The sequence below is a fragment of the Schistocerca gregaria genome, chromosome 11 (genome assembly GCF_023897955.1).
Source record: "Schistocerca gregaria isolate iqSchGreg1 chromosome 11, iqSchGreg1.2, whole genome shotgun sequence".
Classification (NCBI taxonomy): domain Eukaryota; kingdom Metazoa; phylum Arthropoda; class Insecta; order Orthoptera; family Acrididae; genus Schistocerca; species Schistocerca gregaria.
Window position 1 is genome coordinate 44,950,405 of NC_064930.1, and position 21,439 is coordinate 44,971,843.

The following is a 21,439-nucleotide window of genomic DNA, read 5'->3' on the forward strand; positions in this document are numbered from 1 at the left end:
ACTTATTAAGCTGATAGGTAAGGTAAGGTAAGGTAAGGTAAGGTAATTATCACAACTTTTTTTTAGGATTGGAATTATTATATTCTTCTTGAAGTCTGAGGGTATTTCGCCTGTTTCACACATCTTGCTCACCAGATGGTAGAGTTTCGTCAGGACTGGCACTCCCAAGGCTGTCAGTAGATCCAATGAAATGTTGTCTACTCCGAAGGGCCTTGTTTCGACTTAGGTATTTCAGTGCTCTGTCAAACTCTTTACGCAGTATCGTATCTCTCATTCCATCTTCATCTATATCCGCTTCCGTTTCCATAATATTGTCCTCAAGTACATCGCCCTTGTATAGACCCTCTATATACTCCTTCCACCTTTCTGCTTTCCCTTCTTTGTATAGAACTGCGTTTCCATCTGAACTCTTGATATTCATACAAGTGGTTCTCCTTTCTACAAAGGTCTCTTTAATTTTCCTGTAGGCAGTGTCTACCTTACCCCTAGTGAGATAAGCCTCTACATCCTTACATTTGTCCTCTAGCCATCCCTGCTTATCCGTTTTGCACTTCCTGTCGATCTCATTTTGGAGACGTTTGTATTTCTTTTTGCCTGCTTCATTTACTGAATCTTTATATTTCCTCCTTTCATCACTTAAATTCAATATTTCTTCTGTTACCCAAGGATTTCTACTAGCCCTCGTCTTTTTACCCACTTGGTCGTCTGCTGCCTACGCTACTTCATCCCTCAAAGCTACCCATTCTTCTTCTACTGTATTTCTTTCCCCCATTCCTGTGAATTGTTCCCTTATGCTCTCCCTGAAAGTCTGTACAACCTCTGGTTCTTTCAGTTTATCCAGGTCCCATCTCCTGAAGTTCCCACCTGGCATAATAAACTAAAACTAGAAATTAATCAGTGTATTGTCAATGGGTCTAAAACTTATTTTTCAGTCTGAAGCTGATAATGTCATCAAGAAATCTGTCAGTATCAAGAGACTTAAAGCCTTTAATGCAATGATAGTACCGGTGTTGTGTGGGACAGAAACAATAAGCACCACGAAAAAAGATGAACAGAAACTGCTGATTTTTGAACGGAAATCGAGAAAGATAATTCGACCAATCCGCGAAGAGAATACATGGCGACGTAGAAGGAACTAGGATCTGGACAACCTACTGAAACAACCATACATTGAGCAAAAATGCAAGTCCGAAGAATAAGCTGGGCAGGGTACATTGTCAGGATGCCAAAAAAGTTCCAGGCCACAGCTGTGCTCACGAGAAAGCCTGGTTGAACTTGTCCAAATTGAAGAACAAGGGAGCGATGGGAGGATGAGCTGCAGAAGGTCCTTCAGCAGCTGGGTTATCATGGTAACTGGGTCCAAAGTTCTCAAGATTGCCATCTTTGGACGAATAACGAAAGGTTGCCACGTGATGTTCAGGGTCCGTGATAGCCAATGTGTATCTATGTACATTACACACATTAAAAGTATTTGATTTTTTGTCAGAGATTACAAGATTATTATTATTATTATTATTATTATTATTATTATTATTATTATTATTTTACAAAATGTGCACTACGAATACATCAAGCAGACTGGGGGCCTCTGGTTTTGACATCTTTTACCTGTACCTGACTTGGTCTGCCACTGCCTCGAATGGGATTATCAATACTAACACAAGGCCAGGCATTTCTGTCATCACATCACATCACATCACTTACCAGGACTGCCGGGTGCTAGGCTGCTACTCTGTGTGGAGATCGACCTGTGAGCTGAAGGTGTGGTCTGGATCGCCGAAGCTGAACTGTGAGTAGTAAATATGGGGCAGACGTTGCTTTAGTGGCATACTTTAGTATATCTAAAACTTGAGACAAGTCAACATGGCAACATGAGAAATGGAAAACTGTGACCACCTTTTTCACTCAAGTGTCAGCGTTTCACAATGTTCTTACTGCTAATAAGGAGAAACACATACATACTCCTCATCTTCAATTTCCATTTATGCAGCATCATTCCATCCATAGTTATAAGAGTCGTGGGACATGAAAGAGAAGCAGTGGTTGGGAAGGGAGTAAGACAGGGTTGTAGCCTCTCCCCGATTTTTTTTTTTTTTTTGTCATCAGTCTACTGACTGGTTTGATGCGGTCCGCCACGAAATCCTTTCCTGTGCTTACCTCTTCATCTCACAGTAGCACTTGCAACTTACATCCTCAATTATTTGCTTGACGTATTCCAATCTCTGTCTTCCTCTACAGTTTTTGCCCTCTACAGCTCCCTCTAGTACCATGAAAGTCATTCCCTCATGTCTTAGCAGATGTCCTATCATCCTGTCCCTTCTCCTTATCAGTGTTTTCCACATATTCCTTTCCTCTCCGATTCTGCGTAGAATCTCCTCATTCCTTACCTTATCAGTCCACCTAATTTTCAACATTTGTCTATAGCACCACATCTCAAATGCTTCGATTCTCTTCTGTTCCCGTTTTCAAATAATCCATGTTTCACTACCATACAATGCTGTACTCCAGACGTACATTCTCAGAAATTTCTTCCTCAAATTAAAGCCTGTATTTGATATTAGTAGACTTCTCTTGGCCAGAAATGCTTTTTTGCCATAGCGAGTCTGCTTTTGATGTCCTCCTTGCTCCGTCCGTCATTGGTTATTTTCTTGCCTAGGTAGCAGAATTCCTTAACTTCATTAACTTCGTGACCATCAATCCTGATGTTAAGTTTCTCGCTGTTCTCATTTCTACTACTTCTCATTACATTCGTCTTTCTCCGATTTACTCTCAAACCATACTGTGTACTCGTTAGACTGTTCATTCCGTTCAGCAGATCATTTAATTCTTCTTCAGTTTCACTCAGGATAGCAATGTCATCAGCGAATCGAATAATTGATATCCTTTCACCTTGTATTTTAATTCCACTCCTGAACCTTTCTTTTATTTCCATCATTGCTTCCTCGATGTACAGATTGAAGAGTAGGGGCGAAAGGCTACAGCCTTGTCTTACTCCCTTCTTAATACGAGCACTTCGTTCTTGATCGTCCACTCTTATTATTCCCTCTTGATTGTTGTACATATTGTATATGACCCGTCTCTCCCTATAGCTTCCCCCAACTTTTTGCAGAATCTTGAACAGCTTGCACCATTTTATATTGTCGAACGCTTTTTCCAGGTCGACAAATCCTATGAACGTGTCTTGATTTTTCTTTAGCCTTGCTTCCATTATTAGCCGTGACGTCAGAATTGCCTCTCTCGTGCCTTTACTTTTCCTAAAGCCAAACTGATCGTCACCTAGCGCATTCTCAATTTTCTTTTCCATTCTTCTGTATATTATTCTTGTAAGCAGCTTCGATGCATGAGCTGTTAAGCTGATTGTGCGATAATTCTCGCACTTGTCAGCTCTTGCCGTCTTCGAAATTGTGTGGATGACGCTTTTCCGAAAGTCAGATGGTATGTCGCCAGACTCATATATTCTACACACCAACGTGAATAGTCGTTTTGTTGCCACTTCCCCTAATGATTTTAGAAATTCTGATGGAATGTTATCTATCCCTTCTGCCTTATTTGACCGTAAGTCCTCCAAAGCTCTTTTAAATTCCGATTCTAATACTGGATACCCTATTTCTTCTAAATCGATTCCTGTTTCTTCTTCTATCACATCAGACAAATCTTCACCCTCATAGAGGCTTTCAATGTATTCTTTCCACCTATCTGCTCTCTCCTCTGCATTTAACAGTGGAATTTCCGTTGCACTCTTAATGTTACCACCGTTGCTTTTAATGTCAGGTAAGGTTTTTTGACTTTCCTGTATGCTGAGTCTGTCCTTCCGACAATCATATCATTTTCGATTTCTTCACATTTTTCCTGTAGCCATTTCGTCTTAGCTTCCGTGCACTTCCTATTTATTTCATTCCTCAGCGACTTGTATTTCTGTATTCCTGATTTTCCCGGAACATGTTTGTGCTTCCTCCTTTCATCAATCAACTGAAGTATTTCTTCTGTTAGCAGGTGTTGACAGATGTGAAAATTACCGAACTATCAGTTTAATAAGTCACAGCTGCAAAATACTAACACGAATTCTTTACAGACGAATGGAAAAACTGGTAGAAGCGGACCTTACGGAAGATCAGTTTGGATTCCGCAGAAATGTTGGAACACGTGAGGCAATACTAACCTTACGACTATCTTAGAAGAAAGATTAAGAAAAGGCAAACCTACGTTTCTAGTATTTGTAGACTTAGAGAAAGCTTTTGACAATGTTGACTGGAATACTCTCTTCCAAATTCTAAAGGTAGCAGGGGTAAAATACAGGGAGCGTAAGGCTATTTACAATTTGTACAGAAACCAGATGGCAGTTATAAGAGTCGAGGGACATGAAAGGGAAGCAGTGGTTGGGAAGGGAGTGAGACAGAGTTGTAGCCTCTCCCCGATGTTATTCAATCTGTATATTGAGCAAGCAGTAAAGGAAACAAAAGAAAAATTTGGAGTAGGTATTAAAATTCGCGGAGCAGAAATAAAAACTTTGAGGTTCGCCGATGACATTGTAATTCTGTCAGAGACAGCAAAGGACTTGGAAGAGCAGTTGAACGGAATGGACAGTGTCTTAAAAGGAGGATATAAGATGAACATCAACAAAAGCAAAACGAGGATAATGGAATCTAGGCAAATTAAATCAGGTGATGCTGAGGGAACTAGATTAGGAAATGAGACACTTATAGCAGTAAAGGAGTTTTGCTATTTAGGGAGTAAAATAACTGATGATGATCAAAGTAGAGAGGATATAAAATGTAGACTGGCAATGGCAAGGAAAGCGTTTCTGAAGAAGAGAAATTTGCTAACAGCGAGTATAGATTTAATGGTCAGGAAGTCGTTTCTGAAAGTATTTGTATGGAGTGTAGCCATGTATGGAAGTGAAACATGGAGGATAAATAGTTTGGACAAGAAGAGAGTAGAAGCTTTCGAAATGTGGTGCTACAGAAGAATGCTGATGATTAGATGGGTAGATCACATAACTAATGAGGAGGTATTGAACAGAATTGGGGAGAAGAGGAGTTTGTGGAACAACTTGACAAAAAGAAGGGACCGGTTGGTAGGACATGTTTTGAGGCATCAAGGGATCACAAATTTCGCATTGGAGGGCAGCGTGGAGGGTAAAAATCGTAGAGAGACCAAGAGATGAATACACTAAGCAGATTCAGAAGGATGTAGGTTGCAGCAAGTACTGGGAGATGAAGAAGCTTGCACAGGATAGAGTAGAATGGAGAGCTGCATCAAACCAGTCTCAGGACTGAAGACCACAACAACAACAACTCATGGTTTCTTCGCAGCTACCTTCTTTGTACCTATGTTTTCCTTCCCAACTTCTGTGATGGCCCTTTTTAGAGATGTCCATTGCTCTTCAACTGTGTTGCCTACTGCACTATTCCTTATTGCTGTATCTATAGCGTTAGAGAACTTCAAACGTATCTCGTCATTCCTTAGAACTTCCGTATCCCACTTCGTAGCATATTGATTCTTCCTGACTAATGTCTTGAACTTCAGTCCTTCTCTTCATCACTACTATATTGTGATCTGAGTCTATATCTGCTGCTGGGTATGCCTTACAATAAAGTATCTGATTTCGGAATCTCTGTCTGACCATGATGTAATCTAATTGAAATCTTCCCATATCTCCCAGCCTTTTCCAAGTATACCTCCTCCTATTGTGATTCTTGAACAGGGTATTCGCTATTATTAGCTGAAACTTGTTACAGAACTCAATTAGTCTTTCTCCTCTTTCATTCCTTGTCCCAAGCCCATATTCTCCTGTAACCTTTTCTTCTACTCCTTCCCCTACAACTGCATTCCAGTCCGGCATGAATTTAGATTTTCGTCCCCCTTTACATACTGCATTACCCTTTCAATATCCTCATACACTTTCTCTATCTGTTCATCTTCAGCTTGCGACGTCGGCATGTATACCTGAACTATCGTTGTCGGTGTTGGTCTGCTGTCGATTCTGATTAGAACAACCCAGTCACTGAACTGTTCATACTAACAAACCCTCTGCCCCACCTTCCTATTCATAACGAATCCTACACCTGTTATACCATTTTCTGCTGCTGTTGATATTACCCGATACTCATCTGAACAAAAATCCTTGTCTTCCTTCCACTTCACTTCACTGACGCTACTATATCTAGATTGAGCCTTTGCATTTCCCTTTTCAGATTTTCTAGTTTCCCTACCACGTTCAAGCTTCTGACATTCCACGCCCCGACTCGTAGAACATTATCCTTTCGTTGATTATTCAATCTTTTTCTCATGGTAACCTCCCCCTTGGCAGTCTCCTCCCGGAGATCCGAATGGGGGACTATTCCGGAATCTTTTGCCAATGGAGAGATCATCATGACACTTCTTCAACTACTGGCCATATGTCCTGTGGATACACGTTACGTGTCTTTAATGCAGTGGTTTCGATTGTCTTCTGCATCCTTATGTCGTTGATCATTGCTGATTCTTCCGCCTTTAGGGGCAATTTCCCACCCCTAGCACAAGAGAGTGCCCTGAGCCTCTATCCGCTCCTCCGCCCTCTTTGACAAGGCCGTTGGCAGAATGAGGCTGACTTCTTATGCCGGAAGTCTTCGGCCGCCAGTGCTGATTATTTATCAAAATTTAGGCAGTGGTGGGGATCAAAGCCGGGACCGAAGACGTTTTTGATTATGAATCAAAGACGCTACCCTTAGACCACGGGTACACCGATGTTGCTTAATCTGTATATTGAGCAAGCAGTAAAGGAAACAAAAGAAAAATTCGTAGTAGTTATTAAAATCCATGAAGAAGAAATAAAAACTTTGAGGTGCGCCGATGACATTGTAATTATGTCAGAGACAGCAAAGGACTTGGAAGAGCAGTTGAATGGAATGGACAGTGTCTTGAAACGAGGATATAAGATGAACATCAACAAAAGCAAAACGAGGATAATGGAATGTAGTCGAATTAACTTGGGTGATGCTGAGGGAATTAGATTAGGAAATGAGACACTTATAGTAGTAAAGGAGTTTTGCTATTTGGGTAGCAAAGTAACTGATGATGGTCGAAGTAGAGAGGATATAAAATGTAGACTGGCAATGGCAAGGAAAGCGTTTCTCAAGAAGAGAAGTTTGTTAACATCGAGTATAGATTTAAGCGTCAGGAAGTCGTTTCTGAAAGTATTTGTATGGAGTGTAGCCATGTATGGAAGTGAAACATGGACGATAAATAGTTTGGACGAGAAGAATGTGGTGATACAGAAGAAGGCTGAAGATTAGATGGGTAGATCACATAACTAATGAGGAGGTATTGAACAGAATTGGGGAGAAGAGGAGTTTGTGGCACAACTTGACAAAAAGAAGGGACCGGTTTGTAGGACATGTTATGAGGCATCAAGGGATCACAAATTTAACATTGGAGGGCAGCGTGGAGGGTAAAAATCTTAGAGGGAGACCAAGAGATGAATACACTAAGCAGATTCAGAAGGATGTAGGTTGCAGTAGTTACTGGGAGATGAAGAAGCTTGCACAGAATAGAGTAGCATGGAGAGCTGCATCAAACCAGTCTCAGGACTGAAGACCACAACAACAACATTCCATCCATATCTGTCTTACTATCAGCAGTCACTGCAGCAGCATCGACATTATAAAAGATTCTTACAGTGAAGAGGTGTACTGTGACCTGTACATAATGCAGAACAAGGCATAAACACTCGCCAGTTTGATTGCAAATTCCACACATCACTGCATTTGTTTCTGTGCTGAGCAGCACATCTTTGTGCACACAGTGGGAATACCACATGCAGGATGAACTCTCAGTATACCCTCTCTTCAAAAACTTGTTGCCAAACCCCTTGAGTGCGAAATCGTAAAGGGGCGAATTTTTAGGGCATTCGACACACCACACATTGTCTACCGCTCAATCACAACAGTAGCTGCTAATGGCAACAAGAGGTGGGACTGAAGGTACCCAATGGTGATCACAGCGCGAGGCTACGGACCGCAGCTGAACTGCTTAGTCGACGAGTGACTCACAACAGCGCTACGGTGCTAGTGGTGCTAATGCAAAGTAGACTAATCGAAACAATGAACAAAGCAAACATTGCATTATACAGGGTGTTACAAAAAGGTACGGCCAAACTTGCAGCAAACATTCCTCACACACAAAGAAAGAAAAGATGTTACGTGGACATGTATCCGGAAACGCTTAATTTCCATGTTGGAGCTCATTTCAGTTTCGTCCACCTACGCTCAATGGAGCACGTTATCATGATTTCATACGGAATACTCTACCTGTGCTGCTAGAACATGTGCCTTTACAAGTACGACACAACGTGTGGTTCATGCACGATGGAGCTCCTGCACATTTCACTCGAAGTGTTCGTACGCTTCTCAACAACAGACTCGGTGACCGATGGATTGGCAGAAGCGGACCAATTCCGTGGCCTCCACGCTCTTGACTTTCATTTATGTGGGCATTTGAAAACTTTTGTCTACGCTATCCCGGTACCAAATGTAGAGACTCTTCGTGCTCGTATTGTGGACTGCTGTGATACAATACGCCATTCTCCAGGGCTGCATCAGCGCATCGGGGATTCCATGCGACGAAGGGTGGATGAATGTATCCTCGCTAACGGAGGATATTTTGAACATTTCCTGTAACAAAGTGTTTGAAGTCACGTTGGTACGTTCTGTTGCTGTGTGTTTCCATTCCATGATTAATGTGATTTGGTGAGAAGTAATAAAAAGAGCTCTAACATGGAAAGTAAGCGTTTCCGGACACATGTCTACACAACATATTTTCTTTCTTTGTGTCTGAGCAATGTTTCCTGAAAGTTTGGCCGTACCTCTTTGTAACACCCTGTATGTAAAACCACAGTTGCAGAAACTTACATTTCGTCACAAAGAGAGAAGTGGCAGATGAAATATGAGCGTTTCTGCAAGATGAGTCACTGGTATGTGTGGTGTCTTACACGCTTGAGTGTGTGGACAGTGTACATGAGAAGTGTAATGAAGACGATACGTGCTTACAACTGAAAGTGACATTGAAAAGGACAATCGTTGCTCAAGGATTGGGAACTAAACATAATTATATGGAAAATAAAAAAAAAATTATGAACAGGATTGACAAGAAGCACTTTTTAAAGAAACTTGTTTGCGCATTTCAAGGACGCTACATACAATTTACAGGATGTGCAAGATCGTGATTTATTACGTTCTGCATATGAAATTGTGCGTAACATACATTACAGTGATTTCAAGGGAAGAGCTACACCACTGGAAGATTTAAGATAACGAAATTTCAAACAAATCGCCAACCTGACTATGCCAGTAAACTGCGGAATAGAACCAAACATTTGTTTATGAGATAAACAAACTTATTCCATCGTTCAGTACGGAATCTGTTTTCAACTTGGACCAATCGAGACTTCATGAGAAAATCCATATGAAACGAATCCTGGAAATTAGTTACCAAGAAATCTGTATTAAGATCAACTTACATCAATGCTTTAATGCATTCGTACACAATTATGTCGGCTGTTAATATGGATGGTAAATTGGCCGGAGAGTAATTTACCGTGCTGCGACAAGTTAGAGGTGCTCTTCCTGCTACGCGTCTTTCTCATGTGAGTCATCTTACAAGGACAGTAGAGAATATTTACGTGAGGAAAGGGACGTAACACTGCGATTGGTTGTACAATGGTTTTTGCTCCAAACCTGGTCAAACTAACTTTGTTTTGCTTGACTGCTGGTCTGCACGTAAAAATCATACTTCTTTTAAGGAAACTATGCTCCTACACCTACATCTACATTTATACACCGCAAGCCACCCAACGGTGTGTGGCTGAGGGCACTTTACGTGCCACTGTCATTACCTTCCTTTCCTGTTCCAGTCGCGTATGGTTCGCGGGGAGAACGACTGCCGGAAAGCCTCCGTGCGCGCTCGAATCTCTCTAATTTTACATTCGTGATCTCCTCGGGAGGTATAAGTAGGGCGGAGCAATATATTCGATACCTCATCCAGCAACGCACCCTCTCGGAACCTGGACAGCAAGCTGCACCGCGATGCAGAGCGCCTCTCTTGCACAGTCTGCCACTCTCCGTAACGGTATCACGCTTACCAGATAGCCCTGTGACGAAACGCGCCGCTCTTCTTTGGATCTTCTCTATCTCCTCTGTCAACCCGTCCTGGTACGAATCCCACACTGATGAGCAATACTAAAGTACTCCATGAAAAATTTGTGACATTGCAGTTCATACCATCTGGAACCACTGCCAAAATTCAACCCCTGGATGTTTGATTTTCTCTGTCCAATAAAACGAATTATCGCAATTTCAGCTATACGCTCAATGACAGACTTTCAAATTCAGCTGCATGCCACCACATTTCATTAGTCCTCATCATCAATTATGATTCTATATGCGTTCTTTAAAAGTGGATACCTAACTGAGTGTCCTGCACAGTTTGTAGCTCCCAAGGATTTCACCTTCGATCTTAATGGTGCAAACGTCACTGATCAGTATGGCGCGCCAATTTTCATTTGGTGTCCATAGTGAAAGTCAGTGGTTTGTTTTGAGCAGTCGACCGGAGTGGCCGTGCGGTTCTAGGCGCTACAGTCTGGAGCCGAGCGACCGCTACGGTCGCAGGTTCGAATCCTGCCTCAGGCATGGATGTGTGTGATGTCCTTAGGTTAGTTAGGTTTAATTAGTTTAAGTTCTAGGCGACTGATGACCTGAGGTCATACTGCTCAGAGCCATTTGAACCATTTTTGTTTTTGTTTTGAGCATTTCTTGAATCTCGACGATGTCCATTTTGTGAAGTGTGGTACATTAATCCCATAGAAGATGGATCTCTGCACGTCCCAGAAACAATTTCTGTTGCCCTCCTGATGCACATTGTGAGTCATTAGCAGCTAACGTTTTCGTATCATAGCTGTTAGCACAACATTTGCAAATGAACCTTACTTGTGAACTCGAACTAAAGGGGTTCCTTGAAAATTGTAACACGCCTAGTGTAACAGAACTAATTACTCCAAAAAAGGATGGGCTCCTTGAAGGCCAAAATAGTTTCTGAAACTACAAAAAACTTGAATCTTCATTCATTTTTGTTTGCTAACTTGTGTGACAGTAAACACAGCTCAATTTAGATATGTGCTGAAGCTGTAAAGAGAAAGATATGTGCCGCCACTGTGTTTTAGTCTCTCCGTTCTCTCATCATCACCAGTATGAACGTGATGCTGCATTACACACAAGTCCATTTCTGTCCCCTACACTTAACACACATACTTACTGTGGAGTGCGTACTGTAAGACCTTCGGTACACACACCATCAGATTATTTGACTTGTCGCTCTAACGAAGTAGGCGAGTGTCAGCAATACGTCTCGTGGTCTTATCGATGCGTGTTTATCTTCTGCCGTTAGGTCAGACGTTAGAAATACCACTTGAACGTTTAGAGTAACAGATTGATGGTGACCAACTTTAAACAGAACTTGATTAATTTTCACACACATTTATCAAAATAATAAAAATCATGGATATTACATAACTTGATCCTGGATGCTGTTTACAATTGACAATCTGAAGTTCCTTTGGTCTTGGTTCGTTAATCTTATTCTCACATATTTCTGACACTTGACAAAGTTTCTATACATTTATCTTCATGGCTATGTACAGGAATATGATAATCTTATCAGGCGCAGACTAAAACTTGACTATAGACTGGTACAGACAAATGCAGACTAATGCAGACTGACTAATCGGAGGTCTGTACACTCGTTATAATACCTCACACATTCAGGTATCACTGCGCGAGTGTGGTATGTGAGGAGAAAAGGTTCTACGTTAGCAGGAATCTCATTGGCTGCGTTACATGTTAATACGCGGATCGGCGGAAGCAGAATTTGGTCTATCTCTAAGGCAGCGCCATCTCGTAGTGCGGAGACGAACGAGTGCTGCGCCTGTGCTGTTGTGCTTAGCGGGGCGCGATCTGTTGGGAAAGTTCTGCATGTGCTGACTACGCGGAACTATGCACACAACACTTATGCAACAGCTTTTATACTTCGTGAAGTAAAGGTGACTTTGGGTGTGTAGGGATAGGGAAAGCCTTTCCTTTTATGTCTTTCCATCATTCATTCCATTCGACTTTATTTCATTGTGAGTTATCGGCAAATGCATTTTTGTAGCTGTCGACGAAGTGGTATTTCACAGCACAGACACACATACAGAAACTGAATGGCAAACATAGCATACTTGAAAAAGTGCACCCATGCACCCACACACTCGTATGCACACACCCACACCCATGAGCACCCACACCCACACACCCATACACCCACACACCCACACCCACAGCCACAGCCACACCCACAGCTATGCACACCCACACACACACACACACACACACACACACACAACTTTGGGGAACGCTGCCAGTGCCTCGCCTCATCCTTACCTGGTTTCCGCTGGTGACTCAGCAAGTAGGCGACTGACTTCGATCAAATCTTCAGGGGCTGTGCGCATTGCATCTGCCCAGCCCTGTGTAGCCATCACGTGGAAGTTATGGGCCTTAATGAAGGCTAGGGTGGCTGCAGTTAGGCTCGGGCAGGACCACCTCACTGCAAGCACAGCCGTGGCTGCCGCATTCTCCACAGACAGCTGTGCCGCCAGCTGCTGCTCGCATCCTGTCTTCAGCTTTGACACACCGTACCTGTCAGCGACAGCCAGCAGCTGGGAGACCATGGTGGGCAGCTGGGGTATCTGAAGAGTATACATGTAAGCAACCAACTGTGTGAGCACCGGGCCCTCCATATCGGGGATGCTGATGTGGCCACTGCTGGCCTCTGGCGTGTCGTCGTGCAACATGGCGGAGAACACGGAGCTCCTGGCTGCCACGACGGCTCTGTGCGCCACCAGACGTGTAGCGCCTGCATCCAGCGTCACCATGGTGCTGTCCCCGGCTTCTAGAAGGTCTCCGAGGGGCGTGGCCGTGGCCGTCTCAACCTTGTATGTGGCTTCCATAATGTCGATTCTGGAACACAGTGGCACAGAGCCGCCCTCCGGGTTACGCAGTACCTTCAGTACTTGTGTGAGACACAGACACACATATGTCAAGCATCAGTTGGGAAATCATGTTCACCATAGGTCAGTTACAACCCCATTACAACCCCACTGTGTCATATTCATTACACAGGTAAGTAGCTGCAAATCTTCAACAACTCATAAGCAAAATTTCCCTTATTGTTCCAACACCATTCTTTTGAACATGTCCACAGAAGTACCTCATTTCTTTAAATTCTGTGACTTGTTGATGATGCATTCCAAAACGGAGGTCTACTGCAGTACTGCTGACAAAGCCAAACGAAATTTCACTGACAGTAGAAAAGAACCGCAACTCTAAGAAGGAAGTGTGCATCATAAAGTTGGAACATGTTTCTACATCTAAAAGGTTATGTTTATTCAAATTTCGGGCGGTTGCATGACAGTGGCGCTATGTATGAAGGGAAACAGACAGACTGTATATTTCTAGAATTCGTTTGACTCGGTAGACCATTGCAGACTGTTAAACGAGGTATGAGCATGTAGAACAGGTTCACAGATACGTGAGTAGCCAGAAGACTTCTTAAATTATAACCCAGTATGTTGTCCTCGACGGCGAGTGGTCATCAGAGACAAATGAATTGTCAGGAGTGCCACAGGAAAGCGTGATACGACCGCTGTTACTTTCTGTATACATAAATGATTTGGCAGACAGGATGGGCAGCAATCTGCAGTTGTTTGCTGATAACGCTGTACTGTACGGAAAGTTGTCAAATTCAGTGACTGTAGGGAGGTACAAGATGACTTGAACTAAATTTCTAGTAGATATGATGATTGGCAGGTATCTCTACATATAGAAGAAAGTAAGTGGAAACAAATAAACCTGTAATGCTCGGGTACAGCATTTGTAGTGTCGTTCTTGACACAGACACGTCGTTTGAAAATTTGGGCAACACTGCAAAGCGACATGAAATGAAACGAACATTTGAGTATTGAGGGTAGGAAAGGCGAATGGTTGAATTTGGTTAATTGGGAGAATTCTAGGGAAGTGTGGTTTGCCTGTAAAGGACTGTGTATATGACGCTGCTGCAACGTACTATTGAGTACTTCCCTAGTGTTTTGGATCCGTACCTGTTTTGATTAAAGAAAAACATTGAAGCAATTTAGCGGCAGGATGCTAGATTTGTTACTGGTAGGTTCGAACAACACAACATGCTTTGCGAACTCAAATGGGAATCTATGGATGGAAGGAGACGCTCTTTTCGAGGAACATTAGTGAGAAACTTTGGAGGACAAGGATCTGAAGCTGACTGCCTCCAATATACACTACTGGACATTAAAATTGGTACACCAAGAAGATATGCAGATGATAAACGCGTATTCATTGGACAAATATATGATACTGACATGTGATTACATTTTCACACAATTTGGGTGCATAGATCTTGAGCAATCAGTGCCCAGAACAACCACCTCTGGCCGTAATAACGGTCTTGATATGCCTGGCCATTGAGTCAAATAGAGCTTGGATGGCGTGTACAGGTACAGCTGCCCATGCAGCTTTAACACGATACCACAGTTCATCAAGGATAGTGACTGGCGTACTGTGACGAGCCAGATGCTCGGCTACCATTGACCAGACGTTTTCGAGAGATCTGGAGAATGTGCTGGCCATGGTAGCAGTCGAACGTTTTCTGTGTCCAGAAAGGCCCGTACAGTACCTGCAACAGGCAGTCGTGCATTATCCTGCTGAAATGTAGGGTTTCGCTTGGATCGAATGAAGGATAGAGCCACGGGTCGTAACACATCTGCAATGTAACGTCCGCTGTTCAAAGTGCCGTCAATGCGAACAAGAGGTGACCGAGACGTGTAACCAATGACACCCGACAGCATCACGCAGGGTGAAACGCTAGTATGGCGATGACGAATACACGGTTCGAATGTTCGTTCACCGCGATGTCGCCAAACACCTATGCGACCATCGTGATGCTGTAAACAGAACCTGCATTCATCCGAAAAAATGATGTTTTCCCATTCGTGCACCCAGGTTCGCCGTTGAGTACACCATCGCAGGCGCTCCTGTCTGTGATGCAGCGTCAAGGGTAACCACAGAAACGGTCTCCGAGCTGATAGCCTATGCTGCTGCAAACCTCGTCGAACTGTTTGTGCAAATGGTTGTTGTCTTGCAAACGTCCCCATCTGTTGACTCAGGGATCGGGACGTGGCTGCATGATCCGTTACTGCCATGCGGATAAGATGCCTGTCATCTCGACTGCTAGTGATACGAGGCCGTTAACATCCAGTACGGCGTTCCGTTTTACCCTCCTGAACCCATCGATTCCATATTCCGCTAACAGTCACTGGATCTCTACCAACGCGAGCAGCAATGTCGCGATACTATAAACCGCAATCTCGATAGGCTACAATCCGACCTTTATCAAAGTCGGAAACGTGTTGGTACGTATTTCTCCTCCTTACACCAGACATCACAACAACGATTCACCTGTCAACGCAAGTCAACTGCTGTTTGTGTATGAGAAATCCGATGGAAACTTTGCATATCACAGCATCTTCTTCCTGTCGGTTAAATTTCGCGTCTGTAGCACGTCATCTTCGTGATGTAGCAATTTTAATGGCCAGTAGTGTACATTACGCGTAAGGACCACAAATACAAGATAAGAAGACATCAGGGCCCATATGGAGAGATATAGACAGCCGTTTTTCCCTCGTTCTATTTGCGAGTGGGACAGCAAAGAAAATGACTGATAGTGATACAGGGTACTCTATGCTACGCGCCGTCTGGGGGACTGAGAAGTATCGATGTAGACGAAAGCTTAGGTGTAGCAGCGCCACTGTGAAGATGTAAATCAGGCTTGCTTTCAAGCATGCTGTGGCTGTCGTGGGCGTTAGTTACCTTTAACATTGGACGTGGTGAGTTGATGCCTAGTCAAGAAAGGCTTTAAGTCGAAGTTGATACTCCGTGCGAATTGGTATGGGTGGAGGTTATACTTAACAGCGGAATTAAGTTAATAATTGGCTCCTTCTACCGACCCCCAGACTCCGATGATACAGTTGCGGAACAGTTCAGAGAAATTTTTAGTCTCGTAACAAATAAATACCCCACTCATACGGTTATAGTTGGTGGGGAATTCAACCTACCCTCGGTATGTTGGCAAACATACTTGTTCAGAACCGGTGGTAGGCAGAAAACATCTTCCGAGATTGTCCTAAATGCTTTCTCCGAAAATTATTTCGAGCAGTTAGTCCACGAACCCACGCGAATTGTAAATGGTTGCGAAAACACACTGGACCTCTTAGCCACAAACAATCCAGAGCTGACAGAGAGCATCATGACTGTTACAGGGATTAGTGATCACAAGGTCGTTGTAGCTAGGCTCAATGCCGTATCTTCCAAATCCACCAGAAACAAACGCAAAATAATTTTATTTAAAAAAACGGATAAAGTGTCACTAGAGGCCTTCCTAAGAGACAATCTCCATTTCTTCCCAACTGACTATGCAAATGTAGACGAGACGTGGTTCAAATTCAAAGATATAGTAGCAACAGCAATTGTGAGATGCATACCTCATAAATTGCTAAGAGATGGAACTGATCCCCCATGGAACACAAAACAGGTCCGAACGCTGTTGCACAGGCAACGGAAAAGGCATGCGAAGTTCAGAAGTACTCGAAATCCCGAAGAGTGGCTAAAATTTACGGATTCGCGAAATATGGCACGGACTTCAATGCGAGATGCCTTTAATAGGTTCCACAACGAAACATTGGAAGAAAATTTGGTAGAAAATCCGAAGAAATTCTGGTCGTATGTAAAGTACACAAGCGGCAAGACGCAGTCAATACCTTCGCTGCGCACTGCCGATGGTCCTGTAACCGACGACTGTGCCGCTAAAGCGGAGTTATTGAACGCAGTTTTCCGAAATTCCTTCACCAGACAAGACGAATGGAATATTCCAGAATTTGAAACACGAACATCTGCTAGCATGAGTTTCTTAGAAGTAGATACCTTAGGGGTTGCGAAGCAACTCAAATCGCTTGATACGGGCAAGTCTTCAGGTCCAGATTGTATACCGATTAGGTTCCTTTCAGATTACGCTGATACTATAGCTCCCTACTTAGCAATCATATACAACCGCTCGCTCACCGATAGATCTGTACCTACAGATTGGAAAATTGCGCAGGTCGCACCAGTGTTCTAGAAGGGTAGTAGGAGTAATCCATTTAACTACAGACCTATATCATTGACATCGGTATACAGTAGGGTTTTGGAGCATATACTGTATTCAAACATTATGAATCACCTCAAAGGGAATGATCTATTGACACGTAATCAGCATGGCTTCAGAAAACATCGCTCTTGTGCAGCGCACTTATTCGCACGAAGCAATGGCTGTTATCGACAGGGGATCTCAAGTTCATTCCGTATTTCTAGATTTCCGGAAAGCTTTTGACACCGTTCCTCACAAGCGACTTCTAATCAAGCTGCGGAGCTATGGGGTATCGTCTCAGTTGTGTGACTGGATTCGTGATTTCCTGTCAGGAAGGTCGCAGTTCGTAGTAATAGACGGCAAATCATCGAGTAAAACTGAACTGATATCAGGTGTTCCCCAGGGAAGCGTCCTGGGACCTCTGCTGTTCCTGATCTATATAAATGACCTGGGTGACAATCTGAGCAGTTCTCTTAGATTGTTCGCAGATGATGCTGTAATTTATCGTCTACTAAGGTCATCCGAAGACCAGTATCAGTTGCAAAGCGATTTAGAAAAGATTGCTGTATGGTGTGTCAGGTGGCAGTTGACGCTAAATAACGAAAAGTGTGAGATGGTCCACATGAGTTCCAAAAGAAATCCGTTGGAATTCGATTACTCGATAAATTGTACAATTCTCAAAGCTGTCAATTGAACTAAGTACCTGGGTGTTAAAATTACGAACAACTTCAGTTGGAAGGACCACATAGATAATATTGTCGGGAAGGCGAGCCAAAGGTTGCGTTTCATTGGCAGGACACTTAGAAGATGCAACAAGTCCACTAAAGAGACAGCTTACACTACACTCGTTCGTCCTCTGTTAGAATATTGCTGCGCGGTGTGGGATCCTTACCAGGTGGGATTGACGGAGGACATCGAAAGGATGCAAAAAAGGGCAGCTCGTTTTGTATTATCACGTTATAGGGGAGAGAGTGTGGCAGATATGATACACGAGTTGCGATGAAAGTCATTACAGCATAGACGTTTTTCGTCGCGGCGAGACCTTTTTACGAAATTTCAGTCACCAACTTTCTCTTCCGAATGCGAAAATATTTTGTTGAGCCCAACCTACATAGGTAGGAATGATCATCAAAATAAAATAAGAGAAATCAGAGCTGGAACAGAAAGGTTTAGGTGTTCGTTTTTCCCGCTCGCTGTTCGGGAGTGGAATAGTAGAGAGATAGTATGATTGTGGTTCGATGATCCCTCTGCCAAGCACTTAAATGTGAATTGCAGAGTAGTCATGTAGATGTAGATGTAGATGAAGATGGCAAAGACGGCATTATCAACACCTCATCAGTTTTGACCGGTGTCATAGGACTACGAGAGGCTGCATGCTACTTATGCAGTATTGCAGAAAGACACGGCAGCATTATACGCGTTGTATCTCGACTGTTGGCAGCCTTGGTCACGAGAATGTACGGACGCAAGAACGCCATGCTCTGGATGGCCAGGTGGCACTATGGGGAGCGAATACCATCGTCTTCGGCATATGGCTCTGGCGCATCACACTGCACCTTTCAACACTTCTACTTAATTATTATCTACTCGTCGGTAAGTCAATCTTCAAAACTTCGAAGACAGATGAACTGACTTATCAAAAGTGCATGTCATCTGATGTTATCTAGAATCATAAGTAGAAGGTTAAAGTGAAAGTTTTCTCCACATAACTGAAATATCCGTAGGTTGCCTGGATCTTCATAAAGTGTGTGGTTTACAGTGAAAGTGGTCGGTTCCAGTTTTTAAACATTTATTCTTTCTGGCGGATTAAAACTGTGTGCCCGACCGAGACTCGAACTCGGGACCTTTGCCTTTCGCGGGCAAGTGCTCTACCATCTGAGCTACCTAAGCACAACTCACGCCCGGTACTCACAGGAAGTTTCATAACAGCGCACACTCCGCTGCAGAGTGAAAATCTCATTGTGGAAACATTTCCCAGGCTGTGGCTAAGCCATGTCTCCGCAAGATCCTTTCTTTTAGGAGTGCTAGTTCTGCAAGGTTCGCAGGAGAGCTTCTGTAAAGTATGGAAGGTAGGAGACGAGATACTGGCAGAAGTACAGCTGTGAGTACCGGGCGTGAGTCGTGCTTCGGTAGCTCAGTGGTAGAGCACGTGCCAGCGAAAGGCAAAGGTCCCGAGTTCGAGTCTCGGTCGGCCACACAGTTTTAATCTGCCAGGAAGCTTCATATCAGCGCACACTCCACTGCAGAGTGAAAATCTCATTCTGGATTTATTCTTTCGTTCGTAACAGCTCATCAGATCCACAATGACACATTGCAAAGAGGCCGAGTTGTAAAGTATGTCTTCGTAAAACAACTGACAGGTTCACAAATCAAGCAACATATTTTTTCACAACTGTAATTCTTAGTGAAATAATATTCAAGTAAGTAACACAGGTTACACTTCGAGATATCAGCTCAAAGTACCCGTCCCAGCAGCCTCGCTGCTTCCCTATTTATATATTCTAAATAATGGATGGTCACTTGGACCACTATTGCTTAATAATGACAACATAATTTTAATCGTATTTACAATTAAAAGTTCCAAAGCTCAAATGTTCTGATTACAAAGAATAATACGTCTAATAATAATATGTGAAATTTATAATGTGAAAATGTTTGTAAATCTGAAAATTCCCGCTAAATATGAGTACAATAATGAAGTTCACAAAATTAATTAATACATGCTAACTACACAGGGACCCAGATTTCTAACAATAATTGTAGCTAAGAGGGTAAAATGAAACAGGTTTGGATTGACAGAATTTGTAACAGATGCTTTGAATTTTATAATTAGGTGTATATCTGGTTACAACATTACAAGTTGAATTAATAAAGTCATTAAGACGGAATGTTCTTTACAGCTTTCATCCTGAATTTACGTGTTACAATATGTGCCTTCATTTGCAAGCGACAGAATAACTTATTGATGAGTAAACTACATTCGAAAAAGTCCAATTATTTGAATAATTACAGTTGATGACTAACACCATATACTTTATGCCTACCATTTTCAATAATTCAAGTCTTTCGCATTACTACAATGAATGCCACAGTTTATTAAACACTGTCGTTTGTTTTATTTTGTAATAGTGTCTGCTGATTATTCTCCAATTTAGTGTCATTTTTATGAAATTCACGAATCACCACAATACCAATCATTTTAAAGTGAGGTATTGTACTACACGATGTCAGGGAATCGAAGTTTTCATTAAGTCTAGCTCTATTACAACGTGCAGTAGCAGTCGCCACCACAGTGACACAACCAACTGCTGTATTACATTCTCGAATCAGAAACATACTAATTTACAGTAGCCATACACATCAATATATATATATATATATATATATATATATATATATATATATATATATATATATATGTATGTATATATATATATTGTATTTATATTACATGTGCCCAGTACTTTGCAACCTCCAAGGCGCTTGGAGTGGCTTGCAGGAGATCAATCTTCGTCCAGAATGTAGGGGACTAAAGGCACTGGAGCATGTGGCTTGAGGTTTGTTCTTGTCCACAATCACAGGTCGTATCTTCCGTTATGAAGCCCCATCTCGTCAGATTGTCTCTGGATCGTCCAACTCCTGATCGTAATCCGTTTAAAGATTTCCTCACCAGCCAGCTCTCGTTGTGTCCAGGTGGCAGTTCTTCAGCTTCTGGCGTCTGCAGGTGAGGCGTCAACTTCTTCCATAACTCCAGCCCTGCCTTCTCTGGTGAAATGGTGAGCTTTTCGGATGTTCTCAGGAAGCTCTTTTCGCGATCTCACCCGTTGCTATGGTGGATTATGTCCGTGCAGTGGATGGGCACTGTCCTGTTCCACTTTCAGTCTCTCCTTGTTGGCAGCCACTGTTCTGCGCATCCATGGTGGTGCTGTTCCAGCCAGGCAGTAGAGCTTATCAGTTGGGGTAGGTTTTAAGCAACCTGTGGTCACCCTGCAGGTTTCGTTGGGAGCAACGTCTACTTGTCTAGCATGAGATGACCTGTACCAGACTGGAGAAGCATATTCAGCGAACTGCTACAAAACAGTTACTTCAAGGGCTGCTCCGAACCAGACACTCTGTATGATGCATTCCACTGACTCCAAACGACCGCCATTTACGGACTACAGTGGCGTCAAGCGAGAGC

General features: G+C 43.0%; 1 protein-coding gene across 1 annotated transcript in view; it reads right to left on the reverse strand.

Moving 5' to 3' along the window:
- Positions 1-21,439, reverse strand: part of LOC126295127 (ankyrin-3-like) — a 79,008-nt gene that overhangs the window by 15,255 nt on the left and 42,314 nt on the right. Inside the window, exon 2 of the mRNA XM_049987398.1 lies at positions 12,450-13,025. Within this exon, the coding sequence (XP_049843355.1) occupies positions 12,450-13,015 (566 nt within the window). The 5' untranslated portion in view covers positions 13,016-13,025. The remainder of the gene's footprint in view (positions 1-12,449; positions 13,026-21,439) is intronic.